Raw genomic sequence first — 14983 nt, forward strand, 5'->3', positions numbered from 1 at the left:
GCACAGAAAAAAACCATAGGACTGAAGACAAACAACCACCCAAATGGAAGGTATTTTTACCATACATCAAAGGAGTTACAGACAGAAAAAGAAACTAATGAGGAAACATACTCTCCAAATAATCTACAAACTGACCAAGAAAATCCAGCAAAGGAAAGGAGAGTCCCTCTCACAGCCTCAGGAATTTACCGCATACGGTGCAGCTGCAGACAAGTCTACATAGGGACCCACCAAACGCAGTGTTTAAACACGAATCAAGGAACACGAGAGACTGGCTCAGCTAGAAAAGTCATCAGTAGCAGAACACATTCTAAACCATCCCGGGCATAAAATGCTATGTGAAAACACTGAAATTCTGGACCATGCAAACAACTATCAGGTAACAATGCACAGGGAAGCCACTGAAAGGAGAAGCCCTTAAAGTAAACAAAATTTGGGTACCAGTCCTGAAAAACACCAAAATCAAGACTCAGCACATACAAATGAACATCACCCAGGGCCAGCGGGTTTCCCAGCAGATAATGGGTCACTAATTAAATAGACACAAAGCCTTCTTGCATATTCCTCCCACCCAGAGGCCTGGCCATTCACTGAGAGGCCAACACAGATTGACATGTAAATCACTTCCCCCAAACCAAGGGTCACACAGTACATATACCCCACACACCTCCATGCCACCATTCTCTGATGATGCGAGCCACAGATGCAGGCAAAACATCAGAAATAAACTCTTCCAGAACATGGCCACATAGCGTAAAAAAAACACAAAACCTATGGATGCCAGCTGTGAAAGCCTTTGAGTTCACATTTTGAAATTACTTTTATTGTTTTATTGTTCTATGCAGATTTTTTGCACTCTGGCCGAAGAGCCTTGACTCTAGAGTAGAATATAATTATATAAATAAATAAATAAATAAATAAATAAATAAATAAATAATCATTATTTTACACTGCTATAAATGGGAAAAATACATTGAAACTGCCAAGGAACTCCTTCAAAATATAACTCTCAAGTTCATGCTCAAGTTCAAGAACATCTCTGACACAGAGTCATATGCCTTGGTTGTGATAAGAATGAGCAAGTAAAAGACTAAAAAATAAATGCAGTGACTTCATCCCCAAAAGAGAATAAAAACATATTATACTTTATAGACCCACCCCACACAAATGTATAGCAAATTATGTGTCCCTTTCCTCAAAAGCAAAGAAGATAATGAACACCATGACTTGCTGGGTGATGTTTGCTTCCATGGTTCTCAGAGCTGTTTACATATTGAGACAGAGTAGAAAATGGGAGGGTGAGTGGCTTGCCCTTTTGTTTTCACAGCTTCTGATGTAAAGCCTGAAGTGAGAGGAGCAGTTTTCATGTGGAGTGACCTGTGTGAACTCCTGGAGCTATCTGGAGCTTACAGATGGTGATGGGAGATGTATCTCTGTATTTCTCAGATGAAAGCAGAAGTGTGACTCAGGTTTACTGAAAGTACACTGTCACAACCTCAAAACTGCTTTACTAGATAAGATCAAGTTCCAACCAAAGTCTTGCAGAGCTACTGCTGGTGAGCATGATGTTTGGGAATTCTAAGAGTTCTTGTTGTTGTTTTTTAAAAGAACATTTTCTTCCAAGCTCTGCTATCATGTCCAACAGCAGATGCCTCTGGGAGCAATTTGTAAGCAGAGCATATCTTTGCTCTGTGAATATATCAAATATCCAGAGCTAGACTGCCTCTGGATATGGATGGTCAATTAGGTACCTTGAGAGACCTTGTTGTTTTTATGTGCAAGCTGTGTCTGATTTATGATCACCCTAAGGCTACCCTATTTTCAGGTTTTCTTGGCAAGATTTGTTCAGAGGAGATTTGCTTTTGCCTTCCTCTGAGGCTGAGAGAATGTGACTTGCCCAAGATCACCCAGTGGGTTTCCATGGCTAATCAGGAATTTGAACCGTGGTCTTCAGATTCATAGTCCAATGCTCAAACCAGCACACTGACTGTCCTTCTACAAATTTTACTAATTTGTTTCAAAAGGCATCTTAACTGCTGGCCATCACCATATCATGCAATAGGAAATTAAAAGGCTGTGGAAATAGCCCTGAAGGAGCAGCCTCCAGCTGCCCCCTTTTTAGCCAGATTGCGGCTACGGCAACTGCACACCACGGCCCCGATCTGACATTTCCAGGGCACAAAAAGGAGCTGCAAAAAGTGGCTCCTTTTTGCACCCTGGAAAGGGTGCAATAGCTGCAGCGCTGTGGCTATATGGCACTCTTTCGGCACTGTATCATGCAGACTCAGTGCTGGAGGAGCCCTGTGACACCACATGCTGTGTGGTGCAGTGTGCAGTCACATCGCCCTATGTGCAGAGCCAGGGCATGCATTGTACAGATGCTACGTCCTGACTCTGCCCCAAGACTGGCCCAAAGTGCTGGTCTGTACAGGACCTAAGTTAATTTACTTCACTCTCCTGTCTCTTTTTTGTGTTAAGTGCATATAGTTTTCCTGTGTCAGGGATTATTTAAGTAGTGAAGGTATGAAGCAAGTAGTGATAGGTTATGCCAGTATTTACATTGTGAAAGCTTCACAACAGAAACTTCTAACGCCTTTCTGGGATGCAGCAGTATTTTCTATGCCCATCTCAGAGACTACTCAAGAGAAAGAACTGAAAGATTTGTTGAGTGAGATGAGGAATCTGTAATTGCAATGCAAGATGCCTGCCAATGATTTTTAGTCTTGTTAGTACAATGCTTAGAAATGGTCAAATTTGTCAAGCTTGGTTCCAGTCATTTTTTCATTTTTTAAAATCCTACAGTAATTTCAGCCTGCATCAGTTTTATTTTCTTTTGAGCAAATTTGTGTAAACCTTATGAATTATTCGTTTAGTTCCAAGGGTTGGGAAACCCTAAAGAAGGGGCTGTACAGTTATGTTCAGAAATCAAGAAAAAGCTAGAGGACAGGAGCTGGAGATGCCAGGGATAGACCCCTTTCACCTTCAGTAACACAGTAAGATTTAAAATAAGTTTAGGAGGGAATTAAAAGGTACATTCCTTCAGGTGGAATTTCTATTATGTATTTGTACCTATTTCTTTCTTTGAGGATTTAAGGTTTGCCCTAAGGTTACAATACTTTGAGCAGCATATACAGGAGACTCCTAGAGTCAAGTTGTGCACTGGCATCTCATTGAATGATGGAAATTTCAGGATCAGTGAATATCTAATTGGTATCTAATTGGTATCTAATTTGTGGGATAACTGTTTTTTTAAAAAAACTGAACTTAAATTGTGGTTGTGTTTTCAGTATTAATTTATATCTGGCCCCACATAACCCAAGTAAGAGGTCCATCTGCACCACCATGTGATGCTCCAACAAGTGATATACCCTAATACAATGCTTCTTTTTACATTATTTTCCTTGACACATTTTGTGTGCCCTTTGTCCTAAAGCATACTTCTTTTAATTGGAGGGTTGCGTCACATAAGCAAGAAAAGGGCAAACATAGACGTACAGCTGTATTTTGGTTTGCATATCAACTTTGGAAGTGCATATTAAAATGGAAATGCATATAGTCCCACCCACCTCCTCCTCACATCTCTGGTCATGCTGAGGATATTTCTTTCTAGCTCTGTCCCAACTGCAACCTGCAGAAAGTACATTGTCATCCTAAATCTAATGAACATTTTCAACCAGGACTATAGAGCTGAAACATTTTCAGATTCTGACTTGAGTCAAAATTGAATAAAGGTCAGTCATACCTTCTCATGCAATGTAGCTAGCAATGTACTCATCAGTATTTAACTGTGCCCATGGTACACAGTATCTTGAGAGCAAATGTTGCCTCAGAGCACTGAAATCTAGCCTGCATGGAAGATGGTTATAAAATAATAAGTTTGTATATGAATTTCCTGAATAGAGAATATTGGTTATTGTTTAAGCATTCTCTTTCCACCATCATCATGACCTTTGTGGGGCTGAATGCAGACAGTTTTATTTCTTCTTTATCAATATAAATATTGAATGACTGATAATGCTGTCATATTTCTTTCCCAATAAGAGATATAATTGCCTTTGTGGAATGGAAGAGGCTGTTCCTAAAGGGCAAAGTTAGTTGCATTGCTCCGCATCTATTTTTATTGGCTTTTTGTTTCCATCCATTTTGTTTTGATAAATGTGTGCCATGCTCCTTTCAGACTCTCATTAACCCAAAGATTTCTGCTAATACCTATTCTGGAAAGGAGAGGAACATTGTTAGCCGAGGAGCACAGCTTTAAGCTATCTGTGTGAGTCTTTTTGACTCCCCCACCCATCCTCCTATATTTTTATTAGATTTCCAGTTATTAACAAGGATAGACACAATACAAATTACATTTCAAAGTTGTTGGGGGGTGGGGTGGGGTTTCATTTTAGAGTACAAAACCACAGAGTGGCGTTATGTGAACGGGCTTTCAGTTAAGCATCAATACCCAGGTGAGATCAGCAGGAATACTAAACTATCTCATAAAAATCCTTGGCATTACAATTATCACCAAATGGATTAACAGTTATTGGACACTTGTTCATGTGTTAACTAGCTCACCTGCCTCATCCTTTTCCAGCTGAAATGCTCTTGAGTATACATTAAAAGCTGTCTGACTCCTATGCTAATATCCAAACACCTCAATTAGTGTTATCAGAGCAGACATTTGTTAGCACTTTTGGATACAAATAAGTAAGGCTTCACCACCTTTCACACTAGGCAGATCTCCTGGGTGGGATAATTAAATAATGACTGAAGCAAATGACTCTGGAACTGCTGCAAATCAGCACGATCTTTCATGAAAAGGTTCATGTCTGCTACATGATTTTTTTCCCTAAGCCTAGAATGCTACTTAAAATTCAAGATATCAAGATAGTTTAGGAAATGTATGTTGCTCAGAAGAAAATGAACTTGTCTTTTCCACTATCATTGCAGAATAGTGAAGGTGAATTGCCTTCTTCAGTATTTCCAGGAGAAATTATACAATTATGCTGGTGAATCAATGGCGGGATACAAACCGCCATATAGTACGTATAGGATACGTACTAGGGTTAGGAAGGGGCGGTGCTTCTGCACCCCCCTAACCCTAGTACGTATCCTATACGTACAAGATGGCGGCGCCCCTTCTACATGGGCGCCGCCATCTTTACGTACTGGACGCATAGCGTCCAGACGTGTCGTGGCGCCTATGACGTCGCGAGTCCGTGCCAGGCGCCTCGCAACGTCATAGAGGCACCGCAAGAAGAAGCTCCAAAATGGAGCTTCTTTTTTGCTCCGCGTGGGAGCCGTGCGGTTTGACTGCTGCAGCTCCCGCGCGGAGCAAACGGCGGTGGCGGGGAAGCGCCACAAAGCGGCGGTTTGTATCCCGCCAAAGTCTCTTGCCACACTGTAGAAATAATCCAGTTTGACACCACTTTAACTGTCATGGCTTAATGCTATGGGATTCTGGGATTCAATGTTTTCTGAGATATTTAGCCTTCCCTTCCAAAGAGCTCTGGTGGTCCACCAAACTACAGATCTTAAAATTCTATAGCAATGTGCCATAGCAGTTAAAGTGGTGTTAAATTGCTTTATTTTTTTCAATGTGGCAACAACCAAGGATCCAACTTGACTGAAATAAATGCATTTCTTTTTCACATTCCAACAGATCTGAATCTGAACAGAATGGGTTCATCATTCTGGTACAGAGGGTGCCAGGCCAATTTACATTGTTCATGTGCCTGGATAACAGTCAATCCAACAAACATTCCTGACTTGATGTTTACATTATCTCTCCAGACTAGATGTTAAAATACAACTTCTCAGATATCTTCCAGATTCTTTGCTATCAGAAGGCTTTTAACCCTTATGTGTCAGGGAGGAAGGAGATTATCACAATAGCATCTGTAGCCTTACAATCGCATCCCAGAAAGGCTCTGTAAACTAACAATATGGGAAAGGGTGTTACCGCATTTGACTTGTGTGCGGTTAACACGATGACAATGAATACTAGCTGTGTCAGCTTATTTTTCTGAAATCAAGGCATGCAATTCTAAAAATTCTAAAAGTTAGTTGAAGTGAAGCCATTTAAGTAATTTATTTCCCCTTCAGTAAAATGGGGAATCATATTCTATTATTTTCTTCAGCAAAACAAACAAACAAAAAGAGTGTGAGTAGGATTCGTATAGGCTGGGACATGTGTGTAGACCAGGAAAGCCAACAACTAAGCTTGAGTGTTGCTCATTTTCTTTAATACTTGCATGTTGAGTCTAAATTAACGTGATGAAAAAATGTAAAACCTTCCCACAGTTTTACCCTTGTGACAGAAAATGTCGTGCTTGAAAAACCTCTCCCTGCCATTCCACTCATAAAAGGTATTGGCATTATACACCAGCAATTTATGTGTGTGGGCAGAAGCCAGATTGAGTTAGTTAGTCTCTTAGGGCCAAACAAAATGTTATGTGGGAGGTGTGTGACTGGATCTCCCAAAGTAATTTCCTTTTTCTAAAAACAGATGCTTGGGGCAGAGGAGGGGAGCAAGTTGAATCAGGGCCACAGCACCATCTCTGCCTCTGTGTGTGTGTGTTTCTCGTCCTTTCTCCCTTCTCTCTGTGTGAATTTTCTTTGCCTTGTGCTGATTCCTAAATGAAGATCACCCCTGATCTAGAGCTCCCATTAATTGTGCTTAGGAAAACATTCGTTCAGTAGCCACAGAGCCTATCAAGTCCCAAGGTTAACTTAATTATCAAGCTATATTTGAATTATATTGTATACTGAGTTTTTTTTTTAATTTTAAAAAAATTTCTTTGTTATAATGCTTCTAGTTCAATATGGTACACAGAGGATGACTACCTGTCTTTTAATGGGAAAAGAGACAGAAGTAGACTACCTCCTAAGAGAGAATGTTTCTATCACTTCATCATTTTTATAAAATGAAGAGGCTTCAGAGCAACTGCTCATCAGATTTGCAGATGACACAAAGCTAGGAGGAACAGCCAACACCACAGAAGATAATATCAAGATAGAAAAGTATTTATATAGGCTAACAAGAAGAAATTTAACAGAGACAAATGCAAATTTTTGCATTTAGATGCCAATATAAATATTAGACTCACAACAATTATCTGCGGTTGGGAAGAAAGTCTTTCCTTGGGATCTTGTAGACCTGATCAGGAGGGCTTTAAACTGAATTTTGTCTAGGAGAGAGATGATATTCCAGAGAGCAGGGGAGACACAAAATATAGCGATCAGTGCCTCAGTGATGCAGGGGGAAGTGGGGCAATAGCACAAGAGTATACCAGTGGGAAGTGGGGAAAACAATAAGGAAGCATTTGGAGGAAATGACCCATGGTCTTAGCTATCTCTGTCCATTGGGAAATGAGGAAATAACATGGGAAATAAACAAAATGAACTTGTTTTCACAAAGAAAAGGAAGTATGATTTAACAGGCATTACTGAAACCTGGTGAGATAGGTAGAATGCAGTAACAGAGAGGGAAGAACCTATTCCAAAGAAATAAATCAAACAGGAAAGGAGAAAGAATAGCATTGTATGTAAACCATGTGTACACTTGTGAAGAGACACATGACTTACAACATGGAAAACAAGCTGAGAGAATTTGTAAAAATTTAAGATGGGTAACAAAAGTAAGTGTAAAAAGATCTAGGGGTCACCATAAATCAAAGCAGATGAAAGGTTCTCCCAGCATACCAACTGCCACTGCCCTGGCCTTGGAGGAAGAGAAGAGGCAATATTGCTTGACCTAATCCTGCCCCCACTTCCATCCCCTCTCTTTATATGTTGTGTCCTTATATTGTAATTCTGAGACAGGGAACTGTTTTTTCTTGTTATTTTTCTTGTAAAACACCATGCGCACTGAGGGCTTTAAACAGAGGTTGGATGACCTCCTTTGAGAAGTGTTTTAGGTTTCTATTTCATTGTCAGAGGGTTGGCTTAGATAGCCCTTTACCCCTTTCAATTCTATGACCTTACGAGCTCTATGAACTTTTAGCTCAGCAATTATTCTTGTATCAAGTCTTTGGAGATTATCACACAGGGGACGAGACATCATTGTCCCTTCCCTGTCCTGTCCTTCCCACACGATCGCAGAAAGGACTTTTATATGACATTGCGCTTATCTGGACATTTCCCATCCGGAAAGCACTAGTGACAGCGATTGCACGAAAGCCTTTCAAATGACGTCGTGCTGATCCTGTGATTGTCTCATCATTGAAGTGACATGGCCCCGGCATTTTGCATTAATGGGAGTTCACGTTAATGCAACACCATTTCAATGACAGGATAATGGCAGGATCAGTGCTACCATATGAAACGATTTCACCTCATCTGCCTCATGGACAGGATAAGGACCAGAAAACGATCCTGTCTCTATCCCATTTGAGTGTGATAATCTCCTTTTTTGTGTTCCCTTTGGTTGCCAGGCCTGAGTTCCCCAAGAACTCAGTATATTGGTTGCTCTGGAGAAAAAACAACACTACTGCCATTTACACCCTTTTGTTTTAGAAAACGCTAAATGCTAAACACCTCCAGAAATAAGATGGATATTTGGATACAGAAAATGGATAACTGGAACTCTTCTATTTTAGTAATAGCAATGGCAAGTATATTTCTATACCACTTATCAGTGCACTTAAACACTCCCTAAGCAGTTTACAATGTGTAAGCTAATTGCCACAATCAAGCTGGGCACTCATTTTAGCGACCTCAGAAGGATGCAAGACTGAGTCAATCCGGAGCTCCTGGCTGGCATTAAACTCACAACCTTGTGGTTTGTGAGTGAGTGCTGCAGTACAGGCATTTAACTACTGTGCTACCAGGTATCCAGAGTATTCACCTTTAGCAGCAAAAATCCTAAGGTGTCTTAAGGAGTGATTTACTTACGAGGGCATAAATAAATTTTATAAAATCAACATTTACTGCTGGAAGGGTAAGCATTCCATGCTTTTTTGTTTTTGTGTCTTTGTGATGCAGTAAATTCAGCACTCAAAGAGATAGTAAAGGAATTTCAGCCACATAAACTGCCAGCAATCTTTCGACAATACAACTTCCTTGGAAATCAAATGAAATATACAGAAAGTTAATTTCTAAAAATAATTAGATATGCTGTATTTTTTTCTAAATGTAAGAACCAGGGTTTCATACTGCAAACATAAGAAGGCCAAAACCTAGAGGACTGGAATGCAGCCAGACATTCTCTATTTGAAGCCTACTTTGTAGTCAAAGATGAAAGTTGGTTCTCTTGAGAAAATAACTCTATACTTCCATTAGTGCTTGAGAGTCAAACCTAGATTCCATTCCTTTCAGTGCTACATTTTGATTGTACAGTCTATAGTGAGGAATTGAGGAACCTTTGTGACTGCTGAATGCCTCTAGACTGTATTGCTCTCTGGCAATACAAATCACAGTTCAGGTTGGAGTTATAACGCAACAGGTGAATACAAATAAACAGATGGGAGAAACCCAAGGGAACAGTGAGATTAATTTGATAAACACTCTAATCCCAGTGTTACAGCACAGCAGCTGTTTTGCTTTGGACAATATTTTATGCATCAGAGCAAACATGCGATCTGTAAAAGGATTTGCAAATTGCGTCCATTTACTTTCTCAGACAAGTCTGCCAACTTGCACCCTGCCATAACATCCTTGGGTTCCTTTGCCACAACTACAATTTGTTGGTTACTATGCTGGTTTTGAAATATATATCACAATCACTGGTGTGTGTTACATGCCAAATTGATTGCACGGTTTCTAGTTCTTTGTAAAAGCTATTCTAGTTTTTTGCAGGAACTGGTGATAATATTTTAGAACTTGTTACTGGTAAAGAAGGTATCATCATCAGCAAACCCAAGGCTGGCAGATTGGAAATTGGAAACTGTATTCATGATATCTCTAGCTTTGGGAATGTGGGAGGAAATTAGAAAAAGTGACAGTCAGCTGCAGGGGTCAAAAACCATGTCCTGGGTGAAACAGAGGTATGATTGAACTAGTTATATGTTTTTGTAAGGGAATAAAGAGATTGAACCAGGAAGTCAAACACTCTTGACTCCCAATAAGGATTTATTGGAGGTTGTTCTGCCTCAGATCTTAACATTTGGATATTGCATGTTCATTAAACAAAAAGCAGTTTCAGATTTTGAAAAATGAGGTTTTAGGTTAAAAAAAGCATGAAATTAGTTTTGTTAAACAAAGTTTTAAACTTTATGGGAACAAAACTTTCAGTGGTTAAATGGTAAGTTGTACTGAAAGAAATTTTGCTAATTTTAATGATAAGATTCATTAGGATAAGTGTGAACTCAGTGTTTACTGGAATAAATTTGAACTAAGTTTAAGAAGATTGTTTTGCATCATTTTTGTGATCTTTCTGATGCTAGAAAAGAATTTTTATTCAACCAAATATTTTAAATAACTTAGTAATATTTTTTAAGTATGGTTTTGTTAGCCGGGAATCCTCCGTTCCAAATTCCATGTTTTATTTATAATTTTAGTTGTGATGTGTTAGTTGTAATATTTAGTTGTAATATTGTTTTATACAGTATTTTAATGTTATATTGTGACCCAACCAAATAATCTCTGTTATGTGGTGGCTACAGAACAGCCAGCATGGTGTGGTGGGTTGAGCACTGGGCTGACTCTGGAGACCAGGTTTTGAATCCCTGCTCAGCCATAGAAACTTGCTGGATGACCTTGGGCAAGTTACACTTTCTCAGCCTCAGAGAAATGCAAAGGCAAACCCTTTCTAAATAAATCTTGCCAAGAAAACGCTGGGATAGGTTCACCTTTGGATTCCCATAAGTCAGCAACTACTTGAAGGCACACAACAACAGAACTAATATTATATAATACTGTATATGTATTTGTGTCTCAGATAGACCTTTAAATCAAACACCAAAATCAAGAAGGTAAGAAAAAATTGAAAAACATTTACTACAAATGTCAGCTTCTCATAACTTTCAAATCCCTTTATTTCCCTTTCATTCTCATACCTACTTTGATATCCAGAGTATTCAGCATTAGCAGCAAAAATCCTAAGATGTCTTAAAGAGTGATTTACTTATTAGAGCATAAATAAATTCTTTACTCTTTAAGGTGTCACAAATTTCTTTGTCGTTTTATTCAATAGTAGTGGTGTTAGAACAAACCTTGCTCAAGATGGCATTTAGTCGCTCTGCTTCACAGTCCACCACCACAACCCGTTCCTTCTTCTTTTCCAGATTCAGGAAGAGTGTTTTGTAGTCCTTTTCTGTTGCTGTCATGATATTGACAGCTGTCACCTGCCAGTTTTTCTCTGCAGCTGTATCCAACACTTTTTGAAGAACTGACAGTCCTAGGATATAGGAATGGGGATGAGATCAGGGATAAAAAGAGGAATACATTCCAGAATTAATTCTTTGGAGCAGTTTTTGTGTTACTTTTTGGCGGGGTACAGACCGCCGCTTTGCAGCGGTCTGGCACCGCCGCCAGAAGGTCCGCGGGGGAGCCGGAGCCTTCAAACGGCCCGACTCCCGCGCGGACCGAAAAAAGAAGCTCCAAAATGGAGCTTCTTTTTGCGTCGCGTTTGCGACGTAGCGAGGCGCCAGGGGCGCGCTCGCTACGTCAGCAGCGGCGCGACGCGTCTGGACGCTGTGCGTCCGATGCGTAAAGATGGCGGCGCCCATGTAGAAGGGGCGCCGCCATCTTGTACGGACGGAGTCCGTACTAGACCATGGGGCGTCTAAAAGAGACGCCCCTTTTTTAAAATGGGACGTCCGGAGGACGTCCCAAATGTCCGTGTGGAAAGCCCCTTTCTTTCTCAATAACAGCCAGTGTTATCATGGACCTTGTACATTATCTACTTCTAGGCAGAATTTGGATAAATTACTTTTTTGAACTAAAACCCAACAAGCATGAATGCAAGAAACTTGCCTGAAAAATAATATTGTCTAGCTCTTCAAAACAGAGGTCCTTCTACTTTACACATTTATTGGACTATGATTCCACTTCAGCTACCATGGCTGGTCTCTATGGAATCATGAAGTTTGTAGTAAAGACCCTTTAAATTCTCACCCAGAAAGCTTCCCTAGTGCTTCTGCAAAACAACAAGCCCTGGGATTCCATAGGAAGCAGACATGGTAGCTGATGTGGAATATAGTGCCATAATTGTATTGTGCCCTCCAATGGTCCCAATTTAGCAGGTCAAAGGAATAAAGGGGAAATACATGCCCAATTTTGAAGGATTTGCCTCTTCAGATTTGGCAGCTACAATCCCAATTAAGTCCTACTTTTGCAGCTGCTCTTAAAATGTCTCACTTTCTTTCTCCTCCTCTCACTTTTCCTTTTTGTCTTTTAGCTTACTTCAGTTACTGGAAACTGAGTTCAAAGTGCAAAAGTCACCAAACCCATGAACTGAGAGAGGAAAGGAAGGGTTTAAATCTTGCCCTTCTCAGTAGACTCAGGTAAAAGTAAACTGCTACAGCCTTTTCTAGCTTGTTTGGTCTTCCTCATTCATTTTGCCATTTTAACTACACTCTTATGTTACTTAGAGACATGTGATCTGGTTTTCACCTATCAAATGTTGGAGGCTATTATCATTTAGTGATGTAAAGAATATTGGTCAAAAATCGATAAACAGAAGAAATATTTATTATTCAAACATTTTGAAAGCTTTTTAAAGAGGAGAAATTATGAGCACTTCTTGATCAATGAGTAAGAATTTTAGTTTTTAATTTGATGGGCAGGATTTGAGTATTTTGCATAAGCAAAGCTACCATTTATATTGGGTTTTTCTAGCAGAGGAATGTTCTTTAAACCTCTACCAAACTTCCTTTTTACATGCTAATTAATGTAAATGTTCGCCTCCCTTGTCTTTTATTTTCATTCAAGAAATCTGTTAAAAATACTTCTTGACAGGGAGAGAGAAAAAATAACCTTTTGAAAGTGGGACTTTTGAAAAGAGTATTTTTTTTTTAAAAAAAATTCACATCTAGTTCTCGATGGGAGAGAAGAAAAAAAATTGGTTTGTCACAACATTATATCATTATATTTGTTTCTATCAAGGCCTTTTCCCAGTTCAGGACTCAAAGCCGCTTACAACAAATTTAAAAACATATTGGTAAAAATCAACAAGATATAAGTTAAAGCAAGATTAAATAATAATAAAAAATTAAAACCATGTTTAGAAAACATATATCCTTAAACATGCATATACACACCAGTACAACAATTAGCAAGATAAAGCACAATATTATGGTGGGATGGGCCTTCTTTAATCAATCATCAAATAAACAGAAAAGATCTTGTCTGATAAGGAAAGTAGGGAGGGTGCTTGTTTAACTTCTCTCAGAAGGCACTTCCAGAACCTGGGTATGGCAAGGAAAGGGTTTCAGAGGTTTGAATATTCTGGGAGCTGGTCAGGACTGGAACATGTTGATGGTTCATTGGATCTTGAAGGGTTGCATCAGCTTATGAAAGCCTCAAATGTTTAAACCTTAAAGAAATCATTAAAATGCTACACTTCCCTTAAGACCACAGGGGCTGTTTTCCAATGTTTTTGGCCACTCTGGACTGTTTTAGACTGAAGAGAGCCCCCCCTTTTTTTTGCCAGCCAGGAAGTTAACTGGACATTGACCCAGGCTACATCCATACTGCAGAAAAAATCCTGTTTGACACCACTTTAACTGCCATGGTCTGGATCTATGGAAGTCTGGGAACTCTAGTTTTGTCAGATATTTAGCCTCCTCTATCAGAGAACTCTGGTTCTCAGAATATCATAGCACTGAGCCATTGCAGTTAAAGTGGTGTCAAACTGGATAATCTGTGCAGTGCGTATGCAGCCCCAGTTTACTTGCTGGTTGACAAAGACCTCTTATGGGCTTAAAACAACCTGTGTTTGTATGGAAAACTGCCCCATGTGTTCCAGTGACATGAAGAACATTTTAACTAAAAAAAGAAAAAAAAAAAAGGAAAAATAATTGCCACCCCTCCCTCTTTTTTCTTTTCTTTTTTGTTTTGAGCATTTTACAAGGTTCATGGGGCTGAAGAACAGCATGGAACTGCGTGCTACCTATAGTTTATAAATAAAGCACACTCACACTATCTGTAACCCTCAGTTTAAGAAATAGCAAATCAGTAGCCAATATGTCTGTAGTATCTTCCAATACGTAATATTTTATAAGCCAATCCTGTAAGGTAGGTCAGCATTATTCCCAAGCTGCAGATCGAGGAAGCGGGATGCTGAGGTTACAACATGGTGGCTTGTTTAATGCAACCTACACATATGGTTTTGAATCCATAACCTTAGGACTTCCCATGACTCTACCCCAATTCATCTCCACCTCCACTTCTTCCTTCTTTCTCTGTTTGCTCATACTCACCTCGGTCAGCATCATAAATATATGTAAATTTCTGGCACTTGTAATATTCTATAACGTTGATGAGGGCATCCTGCAGTTCTGGGCGCAGCTGAAGAACAAATTGGTTCGATGTGTCGACAGGGAAGCTGGGTGTTACAAAGCAGACATGTAGTGCCCCACAGAAGGATGTGAGCATGTTGACAGTCCTCCTCTCGTAAAAGCCAAAGATAGCATAGACTCCCTTTGAGAACTGTGAACAAACTGAGAGAGAGAGAGAAGGGGGGAAAGCACGTCAAGAAAGCTGTGAACAAAAAATAGACACAGTTCCATTTCATTCTTTTATAAGTTCTTTTATAATGTTGCAAGGATGTGTATCTTTCAATATGAAGGACTCCACTAACAACTAATCAAGACTAAGACATTCCTCTGGCATCAAAACATTGTCTTTTGAGTATGAATTTGCTGAAGGCTTTTGAATCTTTCTCCCTCTCTCTTTCACACACACACAGACATTTTGTAAATGGTTGGTTTATGCCCTCTAAAGGGAATAAAAGCCAGCTTCTTAAATAATACTAGAAGTAAAAAAATATATGACAGAATTAAAATGTATCTCAACACATTCACCCAAGAAGAAAGGATGTCATAAGAGCTCC

The 14983-nt window shown here is 39.6% G+C and overlaps 1 protein-coding gene across 6 annotated transcripts in view; it reads right to left on the bottom strand.

Annotated features, from left to right (window-relative positions):
* LOC149321761 (glutamate receptor 1) overlaps nt 1–14983 on the bottom strand; it is a 293443-nt gene that overhangs the window by 121801 nt on the left and 156659 nt on the right. For all 6 annotated transcript variants that reach the window (XM_089528180.1, XM_089528160.1, XM_089528141.1 and 3 more), the window contains exons 4-5: nt 14352–14591; nt 11142–11326 (exon numbers count right to left, since the gene is read on the bottom strand). In XM_089528180.1, the coding sequence (XP_089384306.1) occupies nt 11142–11326; nt 14352–14591 (425 nt within the window). The remainder of the gene's footprint in view (nt 1–11141; nt 11327–14351; nt 14592–14983) is intronic.

The sequence above is a fragment of the Sceloporus occidentalis genome, unplaced genomic scaffold, assembly GCF_023333645.1.
Source record: "Sceloporus occidentalis isolate IW3139 unplaced genomic scaffold, rSceOcc1.0.p SCAF_1, whole genome shotgun sequence".
In the NCBI taxonomy this organism is placed as follows: Eukaryota; Metazoa; Chordata; class Lepidosauria; order Squamata; family Phrynosomatidae; genus Sceloporus; species Sceloporus occidentalis.